This window comes from Siniperca chuatsi, linkage group LG22, assembly GCF_020085105.1.
Source record: "Siniperca chuatsi isolate FFG_IHB_CAS linkage group LG22, ASM2008510v1, whole genome shotgun sequence".
Taxonomy (NCBI): domain Eukaryota; kingdom Metazoa; phylum Chordata; class Actinopteri; order Centrarchiformes; family Sinipercidae; genus Siniperca; species Siniperca chuatsi.
Genome location: NC_058063.1, coordinates 42,886 through 70,009, shown reverse-complemented (window position 1 = coordinate 70,009; position 27,124 = coordinate 42,886). Strand labels below are relative to the sequence as shown.

Genomic DNA, 27,124 nt, shown 5'->3' with positions numbered 1-27,124 from the left:
GGAATAATAATGACGATAGTAGTAGTATAGTAACAAAGCCAATAACAACAACTGTAGTAGCAGTTTTCGAGCAGGAACATTGGGGCAGCAGATTGGCCACAACCAAAGATCCAGTTTCTGCGGCTCCGGAGGTAGAAATACCTGCTGAAAGTGACAGAAGGAGAGAGGAAAGAGACAAGAAAGCACAAAACTATGGGAGAGAGAAGATGCCAAGTTAGAAGTATGCAGTAATGGGATGAAAATGCATACAGATGGAGAGGGAGAGGAGGAGAGAGGAGCTCAGTGCATCATTGAATGTCTCCCGGCAGTCTAGCCGTGTTCCAGCATAACTAAGGGATGGTTTAGGAATCACCTGAGCCAGCCCTAACTATAAGCTTTATCAAAGAGGAAAGTCTTAAGCCTACTCTTAAATGTGGAGATGGTGTCTGCCTCCCAAACCCAAACTGTGATCTATTTCCACAGGAGAGGAGCTTGATAGCTGAAGGCTCTGCCTCCCATTCTACTTTTAGAGACTCTAGGAACCACAAGTACCCCTGCATTCTGGGAGTGCAGTGTTCTTGTGGGGTAATAAGGTACTATGAGCTCTTTAAGATATGATGATGCCTGACTATTAAGAGCTTTGTAGGTGAGGAGAAGGATTTTAAATTCTATTCTGGAATAGAATTTAAAATCAGGGAGCCAGTGCAGAGAAGCAAATATTGGAGAAATATGATCTCTTTTCCTAGTTCTTGTCAGTACACATGCCGCAGCATTCTGGATCAACTGGAGAGTCTTAAAGGACTTATTCGGGCAGCCTGATAATAAGGAATTGCAATAGTCCAGCTTAGAAGTAACAAATGCATCATTTTGAGACAGGATGTGCCTGATTTTCGCAATGTTACGTAGGGAAAGATGTCCTTGAAGTTTGTTTCATGTGGGAGTTAAAGGATAAATCCTGATCAAAGATAGCTCCGAGGTTCCTTAGGGTGGTGCTGGAGGCTAGGGCAATGCCATTTAGAGCAACTATATTTTTAGATAATCTTTGAAGTGTTTGGGGCCAAGTACAATAACTTCAGTTTTGTCTGAGTTTAACATCAGAAAATTGCAGGTTGAAGTTTAGCTAACTGATTAGTTTCTTCTGGCTTGATCGATAGATATAATTGGGTATGATCTGAATAACAATGAAAGTTTATGGAGTGTTTCCTAATAATATTGCCTAAAGGAAGCATATATAAGGTGAATAGAATCTGTCCAAGCACAGAACCTTGCGGAACTCATGACTAATTTTGGCGTGCACGGAGGACTCACCGTTAACATGTTTGTCTCAGGACACAAACTGAGATCGATCTGATAGATAGGATTAAATCAGCTTAGTGCGGTTCCTTTAATGCCAATTGAATGTTCCAGTCTTTGTAATAGGATGTGATGGTCAATGGTGTCGAATGCAGCAGTAAGATTTAACAAGACAAGTACAGAGACAAGTCCATTAAAAGGTCATTTTCACCAGTGCAGTCTCTGTGCTATGATGCACTCTAAATCCTGACTGAAAATCCTCAAATAAACTATTGTTATTTAGAAAGTCATACAACTGAGTGGCAACTGCTTTCTCAAGGATCTTAGAGAGAAAGAGAAGGTTAGATAGCAGTTAGATGCAGCACATCAGCACGTCCAACAGCCTTGTTAAATGAATAGCACTAGCATGCTCCTGGTCTGTGAGCAGCAGTGAGTTCTTGGTGGGTAAAGTTCACATGTTTTAACAGCTGCAGCAGTGTGAGGTTACTGAACAGCAGCAGCAACCTGCAGAGCTGGACTACACTTTTCAATTCTTCAGGGAGCAAAAAACTCTCAAGGGGCCAAACCATGCTGCACACATATTTGATGGTAATTAGTATTATACCTGAAATCCTTTCAACTTTCTGAACATTCAACCCACAAAGTTGACAGAGCATCTAGTGCGATTTTTGGGAATTTGTCTTACTTCTTGTTATATAACCAAGTAACATGAACAGTGATAATTGATTTAAAGATACTAAGTTATACTAAGTTAGCTGATTGAGGTGGATCTACTTTAGTTACAGTCAGATAATTGTTTTTGAGATATATTGGATCATTTTACCTACTTGGGTCTCAAACAGTTTTTTAAATGAAACCATGTGAGAAGTTTAGAGCAGAAATGTTTCGTTAGTGGAAGTGCTAACAAACCAGTGGCCATCTGAAACAGGACAAGAGGCCCCAACTACACACTGCTTTTTTGTAAGGGGTCACAAGCCAAATGGTTCGGAAACAACGGTTTAATCTGTCGTATTTTATGAGCTTATTACATGTTTTTATTAATGTTAATTGTTAATGTTTTTCTTAATCTGTAAAGCAACAACTTTATTTGTCAAATAAATGTAGTGGAGTAAGGGGTACGATATTTCCCTAGAAAAGTACAAAATTTGTGTATTTGCACCCCTTTCACTTTTTCTGTGTGATTGTATCTTTATAAATTTTTTTCATAAATATATTCACAAGTAGTTGCACAACACTTAATTTTAATGTATTATGTGAATGCATGTTAGGAAACTGTATACATCACACTATATATTCAGACTAACAGATTTTCATACTATACAAAAATTAATGGTGGAAAAATGCATAATGGAAAAATGTTTAGCATACATTAAAGAATAGTCAGCAAAATATACATTTATTTTTAAAAAATAAGCATTTTTATTCATGTAAAGTATACATACCAGTTGTACCAGTGCAAACACATCAATATACGTGTTTAAAACCCATCTACTTCCGTATATACATGAAGGCCTTGATAGAAAGGATAAACAAGGCAAGAGAGAAAAAAAACACAGTCTCTTAGTTGAAAGATCCAACACTATACTATTCAAAATTTCAAGATTACACCACACTACACACTGGAATAATGATAATAACTAGAATAATAGGAATAGGTGGCTGTTTGAAAACTCAACTTCACAACCCAGAAATCCTCCAATTCACAATTTGAACTTGACCAGGCTGCACTGACAGTTGCTTCACTTCACTGAGTTAATCAACAGTAGTTCTGACCTGAGCTGAAGATCAGGGAGGCCAAGAAGAAGTACAGGAGGAAGCAGGAGTGGAAACTCCAGCAGAACAACATGAGAGAGGTCTGGAGCGGCATGAAGAGCATTACTGGCTTCAGACCGACTGGCAGCAGGGGAGTTGAAGGCAGCTTGGACAGCTCCAACAAACTTAATCTGTTCTTTAACAGATTCAACACACCGGTTCCTGCTCATCCCCCCTCTAACTCAGCTGCTGTCTGCCCCCAGACTCCTGAGTCCACTGCTCCCCCCTCCTCCATTTTCCTGGGAGAGTCCTACTCCCCCCTCAACTGGCTCTCAGGTTAACAGCCATCTCCAGACTGACGAGGAGTCCGACTGCTTTGTCACTGGATGCCTTTCTGTTAGCATCACAGGCTGATGTCAGATTCAGCAAACCTGCTTTGTCAAGTTAACAGAAGTGAAACAAACCATGCGGAAACACACCCAGTTTGCCTTCAAAATAAAAGCATGAACTTTGTAACTTGAGAACTTGAACTCTTTCATGGAACTGTAATTTCATGTGTCCTTTCCTCTTTCCAACCTATGCTCAGTTTCAGTAGCGATTCATTACTCTCCACACAGTGTTTAGAGGCTTTTAAAAAAAAACATCTACCATTAGCATCTAATTGTAAGGTGATTCAATTCACAACATTGAAATGAATGAAGAAAAAGTGATTTTTTTTGTTGGTTAGTGGGTCGTCAAAATTGCTCAGGTGGGTGGGATTCAGGCGTAGTGCGCATGCGCCAGCCCGCATGCTGCCTGTTGCCGTAGCTCCGTCTCTACGTCTTACTTTTTCCAACTTTTAACTTTCCTTTTTCTTCGAAACTTGAGTAACTTGTAAGTGTAATTTAAACTACGCTCTTTGCGAAAATGAGGGTAGAAAGTGTTTTTGAAAGAGTTTCCCTACGGGGATCAATAAAGTATTTCTGATTCTGATTCTGGATCTTGAGCAGGAAATCGGACTCACAACCTCATTTTATCTAAATCATGGCTTAAGCCCTGGTCCACTTTATACACCTACAGCCTTTTGACCTCTCCAGTCACACTGTTTCACTTCTGTTGTCTAATAATTTATGCTGTGTTTGTATGAGTGCAAAATAAATAAATAAATGATGAATGTATAAATAAATAAATAAATAACATTTAATTTTAAACTGTACATTTATAAATTAAAAATATACCAAAAGTTGTGTAGAGTTTCTCAAATGTGAGGATTTCTTTGTTTCATATTATTGTAATCTAATGGTTTTTAGGACCCATTTTGCAGCAATTTGAAGACATGACTTTGGGCTCTTGGAACATTTGCAATTATTCTTTGACAATTTATAGACTAAAACCAGAGACAGTTTAGAAGGGAGCCGGCTCACTTGAGAGCCGGGGGGGCTACAAGATGGCGGAGGGAGTAGACGCACCGTGAACAGCTTATAACTCACCAAAACCCTACTCTATCAGTTGTAAATCTGGAAAATCTGTAGGATGTTTATCAAAATTATTCAGAAATGTATCCCTGGGCACTTCCTGGAAATTTTGCTGCAGACCATAATATGGCTAACGCAAGAGCTAATGCTAAAGTGAAGGCTCTCCAACCACACAACTACTGTGGTCCAGAAAGCATAGAGACTAATGCCAAAGGTACAGAAAACACCTTAACATCTTCTTCCAAACCAACAGCATCGCAGAAAAAACTGCTGGAGCTCAGCGCTGCGATCCTGGCAGCTAACGGTACTCTACAAAACATGATGCAGGACTTCAAAGCGGAGCTAAAGCAGAACACCATGACCATGGCTAGCATTGCAAAAGCAATCAAGTATAACTCGGCCAAAATCAAAGAATGTAAAGAAGAATACAAGAAACTGCATGAAGAAGTGAAACAACTTAGAGAGAAGAACGCAGATCTAGGGAATAATGCAGCAGAGGTGGAAAAAAAGAGCTGCAGAGTTGGAGCTTTACCAAAGAAGATGGAACCTAAGATTAAATGGCTTAAAAGAGGAAAAAGAAGAAAACACATGACAGAAAGTTAAGCAAGCACGGGAGGCAGGACTGAAGACTGTTCCAGGGCTGCCCCCACACCTTCTTTAATGGACAAAGAGTCCATTAAAGGGTCCTTGAATCTTGAAAACAAGTGAGTTTTGAATGAAAAAGTATGCTCAGGGTTTTGCTATTTTAAAAAGGGAATATATATATATATTTCAATACCTAGTAGGAAAAACTTCTTCTGTCGTTCTAATACAGTTAAGGTACTGTAATTCATCGTTTTTTTGCTGTATGTTCAGTTTAAAGAGTAACATCTCTTTCATTTCTGTTAATGCAAGGGGGTTAAGGGACATGACAAAGAGAAAGTATTTTTGTATTTTGTAAAGGGAAGAATTCTAATATTTTTCTACAAAAAAACACATTCTAAGGTTGAAGATGTTATATTTTGGTCTAACCAATGGGGAGATGAAGTTTACTTTTGCCATGGCACTTCAAGATCAGCAGGAGTCGCCATCCTCCTAAATAACTTTAAAGGTCAGATTATATCCCATATGGCAGATGAATTTGGTCACTGGCTGATTCTTATCCTAAACATTGATGGATTGCAATTCATCTTAATCAACATTTATGGCTATAATGTCAGCAAAGAAAACCAAAATCTACTTGAACAAATTGGCTTACATTTAGACAATCTCAAATTAACACACTCAATTGATAACATCATAATTGGAGATGATCTAAATCTAGTCCATGATGTTTTTTTTTATAAATATCCCTGCAGACACTCTGTAAGTCATCCAAACAACATATTCACTTACTTTTGCAATAAACACAATCTGGTTGATACATTAAAGTGAGACACTTAAATCCAGGAATATTTAAATAATCCTCGTTTAGCCCAAACCACAATTTAAAATATAGAATTGATCACTGGTTAATTGCAAATCACTTGGTACATTATAAAATCAACTCTGATATTTCGGCTGCTCCACTAACTGACCACAGTGGTATTTCGCTACAGGTCAAACCTAATGACAGCAGTACCTATTCACACAAATACTGGAAGTTTAACTCCAGTCTGCTTTAAAATAGTGATTAATGCCAAAAGATTAAATGACTAATTAAAGAAATTGCAAACTCTGAGGAGCTAACAGCTCCTGCCAAAAAGTGGAAATTCCTAAAATATAAAATACGCCAATTTACCATTTCCACCAGTAAAATTAAAAAATAAATAAATAAATATTGAAAAGCAAGAATTAGACATTACAATTAAATGTATGCTGCAATAAATCTAACCCTATTGAAGACGATAGACAGAAAATATTACACCTTCAACCTAAATTAGATGAAATTTACAGTTGAAAAGATCAAGGGTCCTTTATTAGATCTAGAGCTAAGTGGATGGGGGGGGGGGGGGGGGTTGAGCGTATTTCTGTGGCCTTGAAAAAAGGAGACAAGAAAAAACTATCATCAAATCCTTGATAGTTTATAATGCAGAAATCACAGATGAAAAATTGATCTCTTCAGAAATCCTGAAATTTTATAGCCAACTTGATTGAACTAGATTTTCTAATGAGGACTATCATGCATTCTTAAAGGATATAGCAAAACATATTCCCAAAGTAGAGGATGGCCTCAGACAGACACGGGATAATCAAATAACAATTACAGAACTTGATGCCGTAATTGGTCGCCTCTCTCTTAACAAAACCCCCGGCTCGGACGGTCCCACAGGAGACTTTTCCAAACATTTTTGGATAAATATAAGAGAACGACTGCACCAAGTTTTTACCGAAATTTTTGAAATTTGTGTACTTCCACCCACAATGACATGGGATTATCGTCTCAATTCCAAAACCTGGGAAAGATCCCAGATTCATTGAAAACAGAAAACCCATTACTCTTAGAAATTCAGATTACAAACTTCTGACCTACATCTTCACTGCCAGTCTTCAAACAGGAATTTCAGATCTTATTGCAGAAACACTATCTGGTTTCCTAGAAGGAAGATCAATCCACAACAATATAAGATTGGTAATGGACATCATTGAATATAGAAACCAAATTGAGGATGATGGATTTCTTCTCTTTCTAGACTTCTATAATGTGTTTGACTCTGTGGAGCATCCATTTTTCCTCTCAGTACTTGAACATTTTGACTTTAGAGTTAAATTTAGGACGTTGGTGGACCATATCGAAATATCAGTAGCTGTATCATATTACGTAGTGGTATCACCCCAAGCTTCAAGATGTGGGTAATGTGGTTATCCCCCAAGGATGCCCCATTTCACCATATCTGTTGATTTTAGCTACAGAAATGCAAGCAATCTATCTTAAAAACTGTGATATTTTTAAAAGACAAATATCAAATCCCAATAACTATCACAAAAATTTTAAAATTCTCAAAGCTTCAGGTTTGACATTAAATTTAAAGAAATGTGAATTGTTTGCTGTCCATGACACTTCATTGAAAGAAATCTGTAATATTCCTATTAAATCAGAAATCAAATACCTGTGAATTTACCTTTCAAAGGAACAAAGCCAATTTCTAAATGTGGAAAATAAAATTAAAGAATGTAAGTCAAAACTAAACTCATGGCTTCTAAGAGAGGTATCAATACTCTGCCAAATGTATCTAACTAAGATGGAATGTTTATCAAGATGTATTTAACCAGCCTACTCCAATGCCATTCCAAACAAACTGATAAAATCTTTTAACCAAATCAATTTAAATTTAATTTGGAGAAACAGACCACATTATATGAAAACAGACATAAAGGATGGAGGACTTAAAGTTATTGACTTTGATGACCTTAATTGAACCTTTAAAATAAATTGGATAAAGTCCTGGATCAAACACAGCTGCTCATTTTGGCACTGTATTCCAAAGCACTTATTCAAAAAATTGGAGGATTGGAATTTCTTCTTAGGACGGTGATTAGTTACCTTGGACTGATGAGCACTTAGTATGCCATCAGTGTATGAATGTGCGTGAATGGGGTGAATGTGATATGTAGTTGAAGTCGGGAAAGACTATATAATCCATTTACTATTTACTTCCCATACCCCCCAAAATGCAAGAAACACACTTCAAAATAATGAACAACATGTACCCCTCTAAAGAATTACTTAGACTTTGCTTTGGTATTGATGATAATGCATGCACTTTGTGAAAATGATGTCAAAACTACGGACCATATATTTTTCTCATGCATCCTGGTACATATATTTTCTCTTCATTCCCGACTTCTATCTCCAGAGACAACATAACATTTGGTTTGATATTGCAAAGCAAAGATAATGAACTCTGTTATAATACAATACAAATTAGTGCCTAGCTAAATTTTTTTATCCACAAGTGTAGAAATGTGAAGTCATCCCCCAAATTTGTTTTATTTTTTAAATGAATTTAAATTGTGTTTGAAATGTCTAAAAATTCTAAAAGGACTAAAGAACAAAAATTATGACATCCAAAAACACTTTCCCACTGAAGTAAATAACTGAACTTAGACTGAATTCTCCCCTTATATGATAATTTCTTATCACTTGTTTATTTCAATTTATTGTATTTTATTTGATTATATTTTATGTTACCAAACACTATATTTTTTTTTGAGAGCTGTTCCCTCTGACTATATTTTCTATTAATCTTTATAGTGGAGAAATGTATTATATGTTGCCATGTTTGTTTGTGAATTCTGCAATAAGAAGGCTCACTTGAGAGCCATTTCCTGTATCTGTGTCACGTGGGTTTCACCACTGCCCCACCTCTTTAGGAGACTAGCGGCAGACTCTAGTCAATCCAATGAGAGAAGTGAACGTGAGCACAGATTATGACAGATTCATTCGCCCCATAGTCACCAAAGTAAATATCGGACCTATTTTTCACAATCCACATATCTTCAGAACATTCTGACACTAAAATGGCATTTTTTCAGACAGAAAAATCAGGAGAAATTTTACTTTGATCGAGACCTGTCTCTGTCGCAACCACACACTCTCGCGAGATCTGGCAACAGCTGTTCTCTGACCGTCAGTCTGGTTTCACCGCAGTGCTACCGATGTCGCTTTCCAACCGGACAAAGAATCTAAATCTAATCTAAAGAGATTACACGTGAAACCATGAATTTAAAGTTAAAACTGAAACAAAACGTGTGTTTCTTTGCTTAATAATAATATTATATTTATTATTATTATATACTGGGGAGAGTCTACCACGCCCACTTAGGAGACAGGAAGTGTATACCATTTCATACCTATGGCGCTGCCTGTAATGTGTAATCTTTGTTATAGAGTATCTTTGCTAAAACAGTCAATAAAAACAAATACGAATTACTAATTGATAAGGACAATAACCATGAGAGGCAACCATTGGGGACACTGAAGTAATGGCCTTGTCATGTTCGGGGGAATTTGTATTTTAGCACTCTGGGTGGAGTAAACATTCCAAAATTCAAAACCTACACGTAGTGGTCATTTCATAAGATGATTCCATTATAATTATTATCATTATTTTGACTACTTTTAAGCCAACAAAATAATAAATAAATAGATTACTTCAGCATTTTGCTCCTAGAATTTGATTTCTGGCAGTACAGAGAAGACCTTCATGTTGCTGGAATAAAATTGACAGAAAGTGAATAAATAAAAATCGAAGTAGGCCTAACTGAAAAAGAGTAGAGACCTTTTATTGGTTTCAGGTCAGAATTGTCTGACAGGACTCGTGTCCTCAGTATTTGTAAAATCCTGGCTACTGCCTTGGAGGCAGCCCTTCTTTGTGGATTGTTCTGCTGCATGTCCGTAAAAACGGTTTTATTTTGCAAGCGCCCGGTAGTACTACTCTCTCTTTTTCTCTCTCTTTCTCTCTCTTTGTCAGTCTATGTGTCTTGGCCGTCAGCAGAATAAGCGTTAGAGCTGCACAGAAAGAGAATTTCGTTCAGGACTAAATGTGTTCCGAAAGACTGATCCAGGCTTCGTGTCGGGGCAGCTCCGGGTCCATGGCCTGATCTGTATCGGCGGCGGATCAACTGCAGCTGAAGCCTTCGAGATGCTCCGAGCTCTCTGCAGCTGCACCATAACACCGTCACCGATACCGGCCCGGGGACACAGCTATGCTTTTCAGACGGAGAGCCAGGTAACGTTAGCTAGCTAGCAGGAGCCGGCAGAGTGGGAGAAAGAGGGAGCGAATGAAGTCCAGACGGAAACCAGAGGGGTTTATAGCCACTGGAATGCAGTGATCGTGGAGAATAAAAGGTGGCACTGGGCAGTGATCATGCAGAGAAAGAGGAGAAGGTGTGGGTGGAGGGCTGGAGGGGGTCCTTCACACGCAAAGGCCTTTTAACATTTATTTAGTCCATCTGCGAGATCCATTCATGTCTTTTACGGTGTGTGTGTATGTGTGTGGAAATGAAAGCTGTGTTATAAACTAAGGGCTTCTTTGTGTTGAGGTGGAGACTGCGGGGTGGTGGCCACTGCTGATTCCTCTGTGCATATCACAGCACTTATTGTATGTTTATACAGCCCATCTACTTCTGAAATTGTTACATAACGATTTTACCATACTTTCCATATATTTTATATGGTATATGTTTAATATGTCTAGTGATAATCAGAGGGAGCTGCACTGTAATCACTGTTACTGATTACCATCAGGCCAGAGTGAAAACAAATATGCCTAAATGCATTCAGAAGGAGCCCATGTGTCCTTCATACTGTTTGGTTCTGTTATAACTGTTTTGAGACATCACCCCATCACATCACACCTGGTAATCTCTGGTTTGGTTCCCCAGAAAAGTTTTTCTAATTTGCTCACTAACTTCACCCACCGTTACACAATATCATATAGTACTGTATAGTCAATCTAATTAGGGCAGCAATAAACAACAATTTTCGTTATGGATTCATCTGTTGATTATTTTTTTCAATTAATCGATTAATTATTAAGACGAAAAATAGTATGAATATAGTGACATTAATTTCCCTATTTTTTTCAACGTAACTATTATTTTTTCTGAATTATTTAGTTTAAAATATGAAAAAAAAAGCTAATTATCATCACAAGTTAACAGACTCGAAAGGTGTCCTTAGTTTGCTTATTTTGCCTGACCAGCATAAAAATAAACAGTATTCACATCCCAGGATGAAACTGAAATCAGGGAGTTCTAACGTTTGAGAAGCTCTAATCAGAATCAGAATCAGAAATACTTTATTGATCCCCAAGGGGAAACTCTTTCATTACAGCTGCGTGTGCGTCAGTGCACACAGGACTAGAAGTACTAAGCAAATCAAAATATAATACACTACAATACAGGTAAGATAAATTAAGTACACAGTGGATATAAAGTATAAAAGCTAAAATAAGTGTAAAGTACAAAAGTGGATTTACAGTTTGATAAGTATGGTACGGTATAATACAATGTAGTAATGTAAGTACTAAGTAATAGTGCAATAATGAGTACTGTAAAGTTAAGTGCAGCAGATTAACCAAATCATTAGATGGTAGATATTGCACAGCAGTAATAGAAGTATGAATAAATATCCATAAATAGGAAATTGTAAACTGAAAGAGAGTATATTGCACAGGAGTATTAAACAGAGAATATTGCACAATTATTTCAAGTATTGCAGTGATGTTAATGATCCAATGTCCAGTTTAGTGACTTAGGGTCATATAGACTCAGCAAGGAAGAAGAATAAGCAGGTCATTTTACTTGATAAACTGTGAGTTTCAGCTATAATTTCTTTAGGAAAGGTCTCTGAATTAATTATGTAGCCTAGAAAGCTTCAGATATGAACAAATAAAATAGATAACATGTATTTTGGGTTACTTTTGCTGTTCAAACCATTTGACAGTTTTAGACTTCTTTGGCAGATATAAGCTGGGGCCTTTAATTCAAGTTCAGCTATAATTTCTTGCCAAAAAGGTCTGGGAAGCACATTTACAGGTTAGAAAGCTTCAAAACCTCATAAATTAACGTAATAATTGACAAATAGTTTTAGTACTCTTTAGTACTGAAGCCTATACTATGGATTCCTATAAAAAGTCAAATAGGTTGTGGTTGTCTATCTAGCAATAATATATCTAGCAATAAAAAGGTGGTTGAATTTAGTTGAATTTTGTGCTATGCAAATATACAATCGTGGCCACGGCTGTCTGTCTCTCACTCACAAATCCAGTTCTGGACCACAGAGAACAGAAATACAGTTGTTCACTGTTACATTAGCAGGAATCAGGAATTTGAATTTCCTTGTGCAAACTCTCTCCCTGTCTCTGGGGTTTGACATTATAGAAATAGTTGTATCTGCTGCTGCAAACCGTAGAAAAAAAGGTCCTCAAATTGGCACCAAATAAGGTTTAGTTTAAAAACAAAAAACTGAACTTGTAATTTTTAGATAGGTAGAAGATACAGTTTCTGATATTGTTATAGTGCTCAGTTCACAGCATGGACAGCATCAACATTTCACTAATTATTACAGAATTATCTTAATGTGTTGCTATGTAGAGGTGGGTGATATGGATATATACTGTCTACTCTATCACAGCATACTTCATTTTTTTGCAGCAGTGATATATATCATGATATAGAACATTTTCTTGAAATTTATTTGAGAGATTGTTTTAAATAAAATAACCACAGGGGATCTATTTTTGGTTAATTCCAGTTTATTAAATACCTCATAAATCAATGACTTTCATCACATTGATACAAAAATCCTGTAAATTCAATATTACCATAAAGTCCTGCTCATTGATTTACAGCATTGGCCACAATGATCTAACTATAGGCAGAAATATATGTCACTAGAAATTGAATTTGAATAATTTATATTTGAATTTGAATTGCTCAACTTGAAGAATTGCATTGAAAAACTGAATCTGAATAGCATAATTTGAAATTGAATGTATTAGTTTGGAAGTGAATTCCGTTTCCGCTCTGAAACTATATTTGATCCTCACTGAAAATTCAACTCTCTATATACTTTCACATTAAGTTCTTACACTTCAAATTCAGTTCTCGCAATTCAAATTCAGTTCTTGCAATTCAATTTCAGTTCAATGAGACACACATTCGGTCGTTGAGGAAAAGCAATCAAGTGCAGAGTCACAGAACTCCTTTTTGGCCAATCCGCACCTATGTTTCACCGTTTTTTACACAACTTTGATCCATGGACTTTGTAGGAACTGATGCACATTGAAGAACGTTTCTTTCGATCGTGGATGAGGCTGGGACTGGGCTGTCAAACTCCCGGCACAATGTAGCCTATTGAAACGGTGCGCTTCACAGGAGTGAAACAAGCTTCTGTATTATCTGCTCATCGCTACCATCATCTGAGGAAGTGAAGACCCAGTGAATTAACTTCATTTTTGACGGAAATGTCTCTACAACAACTGAAAAACTCTTATAAAACCATTTTACTTCGGACTGCTTTCTCATCAAGGACCAGTACAAAGAAGGATTTGCTTCAAAACTGAAGTTCCAGGATGGAACGATACCAACTTCAAACTTGGAACCTGTAAGTTTTGCCGTTTTTTATGCTGCTTTACTGTTTATTTTGCATGTTAGCCTGTTGAACTTGGCTTTAGCACGTTCCGCGGCTAATGTGGCTAGCATCTATTGTAGGCCCACAAACTGGAGCAATGCTGGAGTTTGTAATATTGGTTTTATTTTACCAAGCCACTAACTTGTACATACCTGAAAGCTGTAGCGGCCTACTGGGCAGTGTGTGAAAAGTCAAGCCGAGACTAATACAACCATTCTGATTCACAGATACACTTAGCGTTACTGCAATACTACTACTAGTGACAATACTGCAGCTCTGTTGCAATTCAGTGTAAAATACATATAGGAATACTGTCAACAGCCCTAGGTGTCTCCTGTTGCGGGCAAGTAGTCTTGCATTGCATTACAAACAACACTGAGTCTGACTTGGAAAAGTTTGCTTTTTTCACCAGGAATTTGTACTGAATTTACGAACTTTTGGTATGTCACAACACAAGTTACAGTCAAGGTCAAATGTTCTGTGTAATGCATTTTTTCCTCCATACTTGATAAGAATGATTTGTTAGAATTTTTTGCACTGTTTGTAGCTGTCTCCATAACTACACATTTGAAATTATATTGGAGTAAGCTATAATTGTTCCCTGCACACTGTACAGGCCAGTACATCGCTTCAGTTACCTGCAACAAGGGATGTTTCCAGCCAGACCGACCCACCACAGAGACATACCATAAGGACAGGAGAGGACTCCTCATCAGAAGTACAGGTTTGTAGCCTGATATATTAGTTTTAACAATTAGCTGTTGCAGACATTAGCAGCTGTTAGGGTCGTAACGGTACGTTCATTACCGAAAACGTACCGAACCGTGAACCTAAAACTGAGGTACATACCGAACCGTGAATTTTGTGTACCGTTACACCCCTAGTAGGTGTACATATATTTGTCTTATGTCATATTCCTTGGTGTTTATAAAAAATACAATTCTGTTACAGCTGTCGAAGCTACTGTGTCCTGCAAAGACTTTGGTGTTGGCACATGCACTGTTCCCTATGCAGCTCCTCAGTCCTTTCTAACATCCACACTAATAAAAAGACCTCGTCTGGACCTTGAGGAGGAGGAGGAGGAGGAGGAGGAGGAGGGCTGGATGCTGCCTATGACCCTGCAGACTCAGTTACAACTTTGACAGGGTCGACTGACATGTTGTGAGTTACTCAACTATCCCTACAAGTGTGTGTATGTATTAGTTGCCAGTTTATTTGCTGAAACTAATGCAGTGTAATTCAGTGTGTGAACTTTTTCTGTAATGTTATTTCAGGCCCAGTGGCAGTCCTTGTATCTAGAACAGTCTTCAGTGATGTGGGGAAGCTGAGCCATCGCCACTGAGGCCTTCCACTGTGTAATCAAAGCGCATGGTATAGAATAGAGAATAGCCACAGAAACACAGAATATGTGTAAAAAAAAAAAAAAAAAAAAGGAAAACTATTTTCAGTGCTCAAAATAATTCACATGGAAATAAATCATGCCTACTTGAATTACTATAAATACTAAAATAAATATACTAAAAAGTCAAAATGTCACCACACTTTCCTTCCTGCATCCATCCTTATAGAAAGCAAATTAAAGATGAAAGATATTTTAATGTCAGTAACTACTGTCAGATCGCCTACAAATTAAATACATAGTATGATATAACAAACTAGATTCAACAATTAAAGTTGACAGGTCACTTTACTGGTCACTTTATGGGATTAAAAATTTGGTTCTGTCATTTTGGTTTCATTTTGTCATACTGTAATCACCTTGACATTAGGACTGTGATCACCACACACCTACATGCTTCTCCTTCATTCAACAGTGACTCTGCCATGTTTTACAGATTATTTGAGTGACCTGATGAAGCTTGTGTTTGATGAGGTGTTCCCGGACCCACCAGACTCTTCTCACAGTATGAGAAATCATCAGAGGAGAAAGTTATTTCTGGCGTCATGCTTCAGTCAAGCAAAGGCCTGAAGATAACACAGTGGTCAGCAGCATCAGGAAGTCTCGGTATCCACTTGAGGACATGTCAAGATGACCACTGTGACCTGAAAGCTTCATTACCAGCTGAAACAACTTCGGTATACAAGAAACCTTTTACCCCAATGGAGGACATGATCTGGACTTTTTACATTAAAGTTATGGATTTGCTACTTTGTGCATTAAATATACCCAATTTATATTTCCATTTCATTGGCTATGAATAAAGTGCTTTATTTTTAAGGAGAGTTTTGGTCATTTTTAAATTTAGCATTAAGGGTCCTGTGGTATTAGAAAAATATTTCATGTTCTTTCACAAAGGTTTTATGAAAAACGTATTTGATTTCATGCATGTAGAAGGGTCAAAAAACCTGGTCCATTTAACGCTCCATGGCGTGATAACCATGGAAACGGCTTCTGTGCAATACTGTATCCCTGCTGGTACAACTGTATTTTCCCTACCTGCCTGCTCGCCTCTCATTGAAAATGTATTACTAGGCATATCAATTGCTCCCTGTCTGAAAAGACCATAAGACTGAGACAGAGAATACTATCTTCTGTTCTTTAGTGTCTAGGCAATGGATCTTCCTTTCTACACAGCTGTCGACATGCACATATGGAGCCAACAGCAGTATGAACTATTGCTAGACAGAGGTCATTCTGTTTCTAGGTCTGCAAGTGACCACAAGCTTGACATGTGTATGATCTGTACCTACTACCTTTTACCCACCTAGGTCCCCTTAGGAAAATTCCTTCACACCTAATATATCAGGCTACACACCTGTACTTCAGATGTCCTTATGGTATGTCTCTGTGGTGGGTCAGTCTGGCAGGCAACATCCCTTGTTGCAGGTAACTGTAGTGATGCGCTGGCCTGTATGCAGGAAACAGTAATAGTTTGCTCCAGTATCATCTCAAATGTGTAGTTAAAAAAATAATAACAAATCATTTTTATCAAGTATGGAGGAAAAAATTTATTATACAGATCATTTGACTTCGACTGTAACTTGTGTTGACATACCAAAAGCTTGTGAATTCAGTACAAGTTCCCAGTGAAAAAAGCAAACTTTTCCTCAGTGTTGTTTGTAATGCAATGCAAGACTACATGACCGCAACAGGAGACACCTAGGGCTGTTGACAGTATTCCTATATGTATTTTACACTGAATTGCAACAGAGCTGCAGTATTGTCACTAATACTAGTATTGCAGTAACACTAAGCATATCTGTGAATCAGAGTGGTTGTATTTTTTACACACACTGCCCAGCAGGCCACTGCAGCTTTCAGGTATGAGCAGTTAGCGGCTTGGTGCTAATCAAAATTACACAACGTTGCCAAGCAGTTGACCATTTGTGTACCACGGATCTATCAGGTAAATTTACATATGGCAGAAACAGACACACTGTAAGCATGATCAACCCCAATCTTGATGAATATTTTGGATCTTTATTAATGAAAAGAATTAGACTTTTCTGAAAGCTGGCCTCTAAGCCATAAACCAGGCCTGTCCAGAGAACTGATAAGCCTTCCCCAGTAACTTTCTCTGTCCCATGACCTTTGCCGGACTCAGGTCACTAATGGAAGGTTGAATGACAATCTCTCTATTTACAGCAGGTCTGCTTGTAAAACTAATCTGATGTCGTGTTGAGATACAATTCACACTATGGTGCAAGAGTCACAAAGGAATGTTGAGTGCCAGTTGAGGGTGATCCTAAGCCAGTTTATAAATTTATGACCCTCACCAACTTGGTAAACTGAAAGCTCCACTACATGTTGTTTCCATCAAGTGAAAACTAGGACTTGTAAAACTTTAAGACTAAAGGAACAAAGAAAGTAACTTTGCCATGCAGAATCAAATGTATTAATCAATGTGTTACATTAAGTAACAATATAAAAAGTGTGGAACTTGATGTTGTCATGCTATTGCCGACAAAGCGCAATAGACCCTGTCAACAAGAACTGTTATTTATGTAAAGAAATTAATATGATGTCGTACAAGTGTGGATCACCATTTTCTGTATTAACAAAACTATTCTTTCAGGACATCCATAATAATTTGGGACAGCATGTGTGATAATTTGGGATACAGTTTCAGTAGTGTAAGTCTTTGCTTGCCACTCTAATAACATATTGCCAAGAATATTTTCAGCTGATCTCTTGTTGTCTTAAACTTAATAATAATCATTTGAACATGCCTGTAACTAGATGTTACATATTAGCCTACTATGATGTGTTGAATAGGGGGTCTGGAGGAGGGATTCAGGGGCAGAGCGAAAGAGGGGATGGACTGGGGGCCGAGCAGGAGACATCAGGCGGACAGCCTGGGGGAAGGACAGAAGCAGAGGTGGACCGAAGGACAACCAGGAGGCAGGGCCAAAGGGCAGAGCAGGTCCGGAGGCTGACAAGACGTGCGGAGCAACTTAGGAGGCCAGCGACGAAGGCGAAACCCTTCTGGAGGTTGGGCTGGAGGTCGGCGGCGAAGACAGAAGCCCTCTGGAGGTCGGTGACAAAGGCAAACCCCTCTGGAGGTCTGACTGGAGGCCAGCGGCAAAGGCAGAAACCCCTCTGGAGGTCAGACTGGAGGCCGGTGACGAAGGCAAAAGCTCTCTGGAGTTCGGACTGGAGGCCGGCAGCTCAGCAGGATCAGGAGGCTGCTGCAGTGCAGGAACTGGTGTCGGCCAGGCTGTTGACTGGAGACCAAGAGCAGAAGTTGGCCAATCCGCCGACTGGAGCCCAAATTTGAAGTCGATTTGAAGTCGAGGCATTAAAAAATTGCTCAAATTCTCCAAATGTTACCACATAACCACGGCAACACCATTTGAGGAAACCTCATTCGCTTCACAACTTGGTCATTAGATTACACTGCCCAAATTTGAAGTTGATCATATTCATCTGTAGGAGCTAAAATTCACCACATCGCCACGGCAACGGCGTTTGAGGAAACCTAAAAAGCTTCGGAATTTAGCATCATACCGGTCTTAAGATTGCCCTGCCCAAATTTGAAGTCGATCCGATTAATTATCTAGAATTAATTCGTTAAAGTATGGAGCCTGTAAATGGCAAAAAATGGTACATTAAATTAAAAATGGCTGACTTCCTGTTGAGTTTAGGATATGGCTTTTTTTAAACTCTAGAGATGATACATCTGCCTCCCACATTTCGTCCATCTAAGTGAAATGTACTGCAGGTGCTGCTTCGTTGAAATTTTGTAGGTGGCCCTATTGAGCCATTTTGCCACACCCAATCTCCAGACTATACTAGAAAGCGAATCACACTCCCTCAAAAATGAAGAGCAGAATAATAATTATAATTAAAGCTGCAAAGTAAATTTCATCAGATGATGTTTGTCACATGTGGCTTGCTTCATGCTGCCAGTAAGTGGCACTATGACTCATGAATGTCACATAAGTGTAACTGGGAGTGGTCCATCAATAACTGTATGCAGTTTGAGGCTGATCAGTTGAAACATTTGCTGAGTTATTCCCACTTCATGTTTGGCATGGTGTCACGCGTCTGCCATGGTGACCACGTTTGACACATCAACAGATGTTGCTGCATATCAAGTGTAGCCCACACAATGAGCTATAGAGCCGACGTGCCACCCCCAAGCCCAAAATTGGACTCAAATTAAAGTATTTACCAGTTCAAGTCTGGGAACAAAGTTTCAAGATTTTTTTTAGCATCCTTAAAGACCTCAAAAATGTGTTTAAAGATTTGAAAATTGATGCAGGAAATCCAAAATGGCTGACTTCCTGTTGGGTAAACACTCGCAAAAGAAACTGAAATATGTTCTTTATGATGAGAGAAATGAACCCCGAAAATCTCATGAAGATCAAAGCAACTTTTTCCCAACAATGCATTTGGGGGCGCTATAGAGCCCCCTGGACACACCCGAGCCCAATCACTGCAGAAATGTGCAATTTTTGCCAGTTGTGACGTGTGTGCAAAATTTCGCGCATCCTAAGCCCCTCAAAAATGTGTTGAAGGGGGCATAATAATAATAATAATGATGATAATAATAATAATACTAAACTCTAGAAAAACAATAGGTTCCAACAGTCCATGGCACTGAAAGGGTAGTAGGTGGCCTGTAATCATAGATCCAGACTCTACAGCTTTGGAGGCAGAAATGCCTGCTGAAAGCAACAGAAGGAGAGAGGAGAGGGACAAGAAATCACAAATTTACGGGAGAGAGAAGATGTTGAGTTAGTAACATGCAATGGCATAAAAATGCATACAGATGGAGAGGGAGAGGAGGAGAGAGCAGCTCAGTGCATCATGGAAAGTCTCCCAGCAGTCTAGCCGTGTTCCAGCATAACTAAGGGATGGTTTAGGAATCACCTGAGACAGCCCTAACTATAAGCTTTATGAAAGAGGAAAGTCTTAAGCCTACTCTTAAATGTGGAGATGGTATCTGCCTCCCGAACCCAAACTGTGATCTATTTCCACATGAGAGGAGCTTGATAGCTGAAGGCGCTGCCCCCCATTCTACTTTTAGAAACTCTAGGAACCACAAGTAACCCTGCAATCTGGGAGCGTAGTGTTCTGGTGGGGTATTAAGGTACTATGAGCTCTTAAATATGACAGTGCATGACCACAAAGAGCTTTGTAGGTGGATTATTGGAGAAATATGATCTCTTTTCCTAGTTCTTGTCAGTACACATGCTGCAGCATTCTGGATCAACTGGAGAGTCTTAAGGGACTTATTCGCAGCCTGATAATAAGGAATTGCAATAGTCCAGCCTAGAAGCAACAAATGTATGGACTAGTTTTTCTGCATCATTTTTAGACAGAATTTGTGCCTGATCTTTGCAATGTAACGTAGGTGAAAAAGGGCAGTTCTTGAATTTTGTTTCATGTAGGAGTTAAAGGACAAATCCTGATCAAAGATAACTCTTTCTTACGGTGGTGCTGGAGGCCAGGGCAATGCCATCTAGAGTAACTATATCTTTAGATAATTTCTCTCAGAGCTGTTTGAGGCCAAGTACAATAACTGCAGTTTTGTCAGAGTTTAACATCAGAAAATTGCTGGTCATCCAGGTTTTTATGTCCTTAAGCCATGCTTGAAGTTTAGCTAACTGATTAGTTTCATCTGGCTTGATCGATAGATATAATTGGGTATGATCCACATAACAATGAAAGTTTATGGAGTGTTTCCTAATAATATTGTCTAAAGGAAGCATATTTACGGTGAATAGAATTGGTCCAAATACAGAACCTTGCAGAACTCTGTGACTAACTTGGAGGATTCATAGTTAACATGTACATTCTGAGATCTATCTGATAGATAGGATTTAAACCAGCTTAGTGCGGTTCCTGTAATGCCAATTAAATGTTCCAGTCTCTGTAATAGGATGTGGTCAATGGTGTCGAATGCAGCACTAAGATCTAACAAGACAAGTACAGAGACAAGGCCATTATCTGATGCGATGAGAAGGTAATTTGTAAATTTCACCAGTGCTGTCTCTGTGCCTTGATGCACTCTAAATCCTGACTGAAAATCCTTAAACAAATTATTGTTATTTAGAAAGTCACACAACTAATTGGCAATTGCTTTCTCAAGCATCTTAGAGAGAAAGGGAAGGTTAGATATACTTCCATAGTTGGCTAAAACCCCTGGATCAAGAGTGGGCTTTTTAAGAAGAGGTTTAGTTAGAGCTACTTTGAAAGACTGTGGTACATAGCCTGTTAATGAAGACAGATTGATCATATCTAGTTAAGAAGTGCTAACTTCTTTACTAGGTAGGGTAAAAGGGTACTTCTTTACTAGGTAGGGTAAGGGTAAAACTTCTTTAAGCAGCCTAGTTGGGATGGAGTCTAAGAGAGAGGTTGATGGCTTAGATGAATGTTGAAGTTAGTTGAAGAAGGTCGATAGGAGAAAAGCAGTCTAAATATACAGTGGTGTGCAAAAGTGTTTGCCCCCTTCCTGATTTCTTATTTTTTTGCATGTTTGTCACACTTAAATGTTTCAGATGATCAAACAAATTTAAAAATTAGTCGAAGATAACACAAGTAAACACAAAATGCAGTTTTTAAATGAAGGTGGTTATTATTAAGGGAAAACAAAATCCAAACCTACATGGCCCTGTTTGAAATAGTCATTGCCCCCCCGTTAAAACATAACTGTGGTTTATCACACCTGAGTTCAATTTCTCTAGCCAAACCCAGGCCTGTTTACTGCCACACCTGTTCTCAATCAAGAAATCACTTAAATAGGACCTGCCTGACAAAGTGAAGTAGACCAAAAGATCTTCAAAAACTAGACATCATGCCGAGATCTAAAGAAATTCAGGAACAAATGAGAAAGAAAGTAATTGAGATCTATCAATCTGTCTGGAAAAGGTTATAAAGCCATTTCCAAAGCTTTGGGACTCCAGCGAACCACAGTGAGAGCCATTATCATTCACAAATAGTGAAAACATGGAACAGTGGTGAACCTTCCCAGGAGTGGCCGGCCAACCAAAGAGCGCAGTGATGACTCATCCAAGAGGTCACAAAAGACCCCACAACATCCAAAGAACTGCAGGCCTCACTGGCCTCAGTTAAGGTCAGTGTTCATGACTCCACCATAAGAAAGAGACTGGGCAAAAATGGCCTGCATGGCAGAGTTCCAAGACAAAAAACACTACTGAGCAAAAAGAACATTAAGGCTTGTCTCATTTTTGCCAGAAAACATCTTGATGATCCCCAAGACTTTTGGGAAAATACTCTGTGGACTGACAAGACAAAGGTTTTTGGAAGGTGTGTGTCCCATAACATCTGGCGTTAAACAAAAACACCACATTTCAGAAAAAGAACATCATACCAACAGTAAAATATGGTGGTGGTAGTGTGATGGTCTGGGGCTGTTTTGCTGCTTCAGGACCTAGAAAACTTGCTGTGATAAATGGAACCATGAATTCTGCTGTCTACCAAAAACTCCTGAAGGAGAATGTCCGGCCATCTGTTCGTGACCTCACGCTGATTCGAACTTGGGTTCTGCAGCAGGACAATGATCCAAAACACATCAGCAAGTCCACCTCTGAATGGCTGAAGAAGAACAAAATGAAGACTTTGGAGTGGCCTAGTCAAAGTCCTGACCTGAATCCTATTGAGATTCTAAGGCATGACCTTAAAAAGGCAGTTTATGCTCGAAAACCCCTCCAATGTGGCTGAATTACAACAATTCTGCAAAGATGAGTGGGCCAGAATTCCTCCACAGCACTGTAAAAGACTCATTGCAAGTTATCGCAAACGCTTGATTGCAGTTGTTGCTGCTAAGGGTGGCCCAACCAGTTATTAGGTTTAGGGAGCAATCACTTTATCACACAGGGCCATGTAGGATTGGATTTTGTTTTGCTTTAATAATAACAACCTTCATTTAAAAACTGCATTTTGTGTTCACTTGTGTTATCTTTGACTAATATTTAAATTAGTTTGATGATCTGAAATATTTAAGTGTGACAAACGTGCAAAAAAATAAGAAATCAGGAAGGGGGCAAACACTTTTGCACACCACTGTATATCAGGTTTTACAGCTGTTTCCAAGGTCCCTGTATCTGAAGATAAATCTGTACCAGTTGAGGGCAGGACATGATGAATTTTGTCTCTTATAATTAAAATGTTATGATTAAAGAAGCTCATGAAGTCGTTACTACTGAGGGCTATTGCAATGCATGGCTCAGCCTGGCTACAGTGCTGAAAAGAAACCTGGGGTTGTTTTTATTTTCCTCTATCAATGATGTGTAGTAGGCTGCTCTGGCATTACGGAGGGCTTTCCCATATAGTTTAAGACTATCTTGCCAGACTAAGCAAGATTCTTCTAGGTCGGTGGAACACCATTTCCTTTCAAGTTTTCCCGATTTTTGCTTTAATTTGCAGGTTTGGGGGTTATATGATGGCACTAACCTTCTTTGTTATTATCTTATTTTTTAATGGGGCAATAGAGTTGAGTGTCGTTCGCAGTGAGCCTGCAGCACTATCAACAAGATGGTCAGTTTGGGAGGGACTGAAATTAGCAGTTCTCAATATAACAGATTCCTCTGTTATATTGAGACATGGCATTGAATTAAATGCAGATTGAATCACTTCCTTAAATTTAGCTAAAGCACTATCAGATAGACATCTAGTGTATGAGTTTTTGCCTAATGGCGTGTAGTCCAGTAATAGGAGTTCAAAAGTTATTAAATAATGGTCCAATAATGAAGGATTCTGTGGAAAGACTATTAAATGTTCAATGTCAATACCATATACCAGAACAAGGTCAAGGGTGTGGTTAAAACAGTGAGTGGGTTTATGTACACTCTGACAGAAGCCAATCAGATCTAATAATGAGATAAATACAATACTAAGGCTATCATTTTCAACATCCACATGAATATTGAAATCACCTACAGTAATTACTTACTATCTGTTTTAAGGACTAAACTTGATAAAAACTGAGAATTCAGATAAAATTCAGTATTCGGACCAGGAGCGTGGTACACCATACGAAATAGAATTGGCTGTCGTGCTTTTAAGGTTTGGTGTTATTGACTAAGAACAAGGCTTTCGAATGAGTTATAATTTAGTTTAGGTTTAGGGTTGATTAATAGGCAACTCCACCTCCTCAGCCGGTGCCTCAAGGGTTGTGAGTATTAATATGACTGGGTGGAGTGGCTTTATTTAGGCTAACATATTCTTCATGACCCAGCCAGGTTTCATTAAGACAAAATAAGTCAATATGACATTCTGATATTAAATCGTTCACTGGTACAGCTTTAGATGGGAGCTGATGTTTAAGAGTCCACATTTAATTCCTATTTTGTTGTGCTATTTCAGTGGTGGTAATTTAGGTTTTTATGTACCTAATGGGGTACATTATGGGGGCAGACACTGTTACTAAGGAGTTTTGGATGGGTAACAGCTCTGGAAGCACATAGAAATGTGTAGGACTGCAACTCTACCTCCTGGTCTCAACTCTAGGTTGTCATACTTCACTAATAAACTCGGCTAGATTTCTAGATATGAGAGCTGCTCCATCCAATGTGGGATGAATGCTGTCTCTCCTAATCAGACCAGATCTTTCCCAGAAAGTCTGCCAATTTTCTACAAAGCCCATATCATTAGCTGGACACCACCTCGACAGCCAGTGGTGGAATGAAAACATGCAGCTAAACATGTCATCACTGGTCAGATTTGGCAGGGACCCAGAGAAAACTACGGAGTCCAACATTGTACATATGCAATATGTACACACAGAGTCAACATTAATTTTAGTGACCTCCAATTGGCGTAATTGGGAGTCAATGTGAATAACAATCTTACTGTATTTACACTTATCCATAGCCAGCAGTTTTAAATAGGATTCAGCATTGCCCGCTCTGGCCACAGGAATACATTTGACTGTGGTCGCTGGTGTTGCTAATTTCACGTTTCTCAAAATGGAGCTGCCAATAATCAGAGTTGGCTTCTCAGCAGGTGTGTCACTGAGTGGGGAGAACAGGTTGGTGGTGAACCATGGGCTTCTGCTTAGGGCTATGCTTCTTTTGGACAGTCACCCAGCCTCACTGGTTTCGGCAGCTGGGTCAGGCTAACAGGAGCTACCTCTGGTTGGTCCGCACCGGCTACTGGGGGCAGGCTAACTACAGCAGTTAACGATTGAGTTCTCATGGTGTGGAACCTCGTTTCCAATTCACTGATTCTACAAATAAACTACATTTATTACATGTACCATTATCACTAAGGGAGGCAGAGGTATAGCTAAACATTTGAAACACAGAGCAAGAGAGAGCAGGAGAGGGAGAGAGAGAAGCCATTGCTAGCTGCTAAGCTAAAGAACAGTAGCTAGCAAAACTGAATAGCATGTAAACTGTGGGATTAGCGAGAAAAGTCACTAAAGGAAGGAGAGTGTTATGAGTGCTTGAGTCGAACTAGAGTACATTAAAATGTGTAGTAGATAATTAGCCTCTGTAATGAAGAATCGAACAAAATTAACTGGGATGAGCTAGAGCAGCAAAAATATGCTACCAGTAACACGAGACGTTTACTGCAGCGCGTCAGCACGTCAGCAAACTAAGATAAATAGTTAGACTACATACAGACAGTTTCCTTTTAGCTTGTTTGTAACAATTCACTATTAGTCGAGCTAGATCGCTGTGCTTGTGTAAAACATGATGCACCGCAGGACCGACAATGCACAAAGAAGCCCGATCTTGGGAGCTCCACAAGAGGAATCACTGGTCGAACAGCGCATATCCAAACATGCCGAGCTGCCCACACAGGAAGATCAACTGCGCCTCCCTCCTCCCTTCCAGCGCAATTTGTCTCTTGTCAGATTCAGTTTTTAATGCAATTCTTCAAGTTGAGCAATTCAAATATAAATGATTCAGAGTCAGTTTCTAGTGACACATATTTCTGCCCATACCTAACCACCTGTTCACACACAGGCATTCTCTTTCTCGTCTATCTCAAGTCTGAAGCAAGCAGGCATGTTTGCGTTAAGCACATGTGGTTGAAATCAAAAGTTCGGAGGCAAAGTCATCAGAGTTTTTTAAAGATCTTTATTGCAATCAATAAAGACCTGAATCGGTTTGCACAGCGACTGAATCACAGAAGGATACAGTTCAGTATTTGTACATCTGGTCATAGAGGGTTGTAACCTCACGCACCAATTACAGCAGATCCTGAATGTACACCTCTTGATCTTCTGATTATCTTTTTTGATGTCACGGCATAGCCAGCCTTGTTCTGTGTGTCACATTCAAACTAAGAGCACAAACACTGGCTTTTTATCTAGACTTCGGGATGTCATCCCCGAGGCTTGCTTGATGAGTCTAAACTATTGGAATATCAGCCTCACAAACATGTCTCTAGGACAAAGTGCTCTGTTTCAAGGTGCATGGTCATCATATGCTGTATCACACAAAACCAAGAATATCATTGCACATGAACAAAGGTGATATTATAATGATATTCTTATAAACAAGTATTAACTATTAACTATGACTTTCCACCACACACATCATTTACATACTCAGCTCCGATTGGGTAGTTATTTTCTCCTTTGCCACTATACTGCCACAAATTCAACTATATAACTTCATATCTGGAGCGACCCTGATATATTTAAGGAATAGCAATTATTCAAAATGACATGGTTAAAGTTAAACTTTATCCCCTTGAGTCAAAAAATATGTTTTCAATTCCTTAGGATTTAGGTAAAATGTAACTCATTCGTTTAGTCATGAGAACTGTCAACCACCATATCTTTATAGAACTTTGTCATGATACATTAATATGGAACGATCATAAATGATGATGTAAAATCACTGTCTACCCTTACACCCAATGGTGCCCCTAAATCCCCAAATTAGCTCCCAGCTCACTGTTGATGTTTTGAAAATCATCTTGGGAGTTCACCAGACTTCGAGTATCATCCTCATTATTATTTGATTTAATGCTTATTCTCTGTTCATGATGAACAAAGCTAAAGAAAAGTCTAGAAGAAATGAGAAGGAAAAGACCAACATATCTATCAGCAGACATATTGATCAGACAGATATTAAATTCAGTATTGGAATACAATATCTAAGGAATGCAGCAGGTCCTGTTGTC

General features: G+C 38.8%; 1 protein-coding gene across 4 annotated transcripts in view; it reads left to right on the top strand.

Annotated features, from left to right (window-relative positions):
• gal3st4 (galactose-3-O-sulfotransferase 4) overlaps window positions 1–27,124 on the top strand; it is an 82,677-nt gene that overhangs the window by 16,316 nt on the left and 39,237 nt on the right. For 2 of the 4 annotated variants that reach the window (XM_044183781.1, XM_044183780.1), the window contains exon 1: window positions 9,709–10,168. The exons of 1 other annotated variant lie outside the window; for it this stretch is intronic. In XM_044183781.1, coding sequence (XP_044039716.1) covers window positions 10,146–10,168 — 23 coding nt within the window. In that variant the 5' untranslated portion in view covers window positions 9,709–10,145. Of the gene's footprint in view, window positions 1–9,704; window positions 10,169–27,124 lie in introns of those variants that run through there. One more of the 4 variants, XM_044183782.1, reaches the window with a different exon arrangement.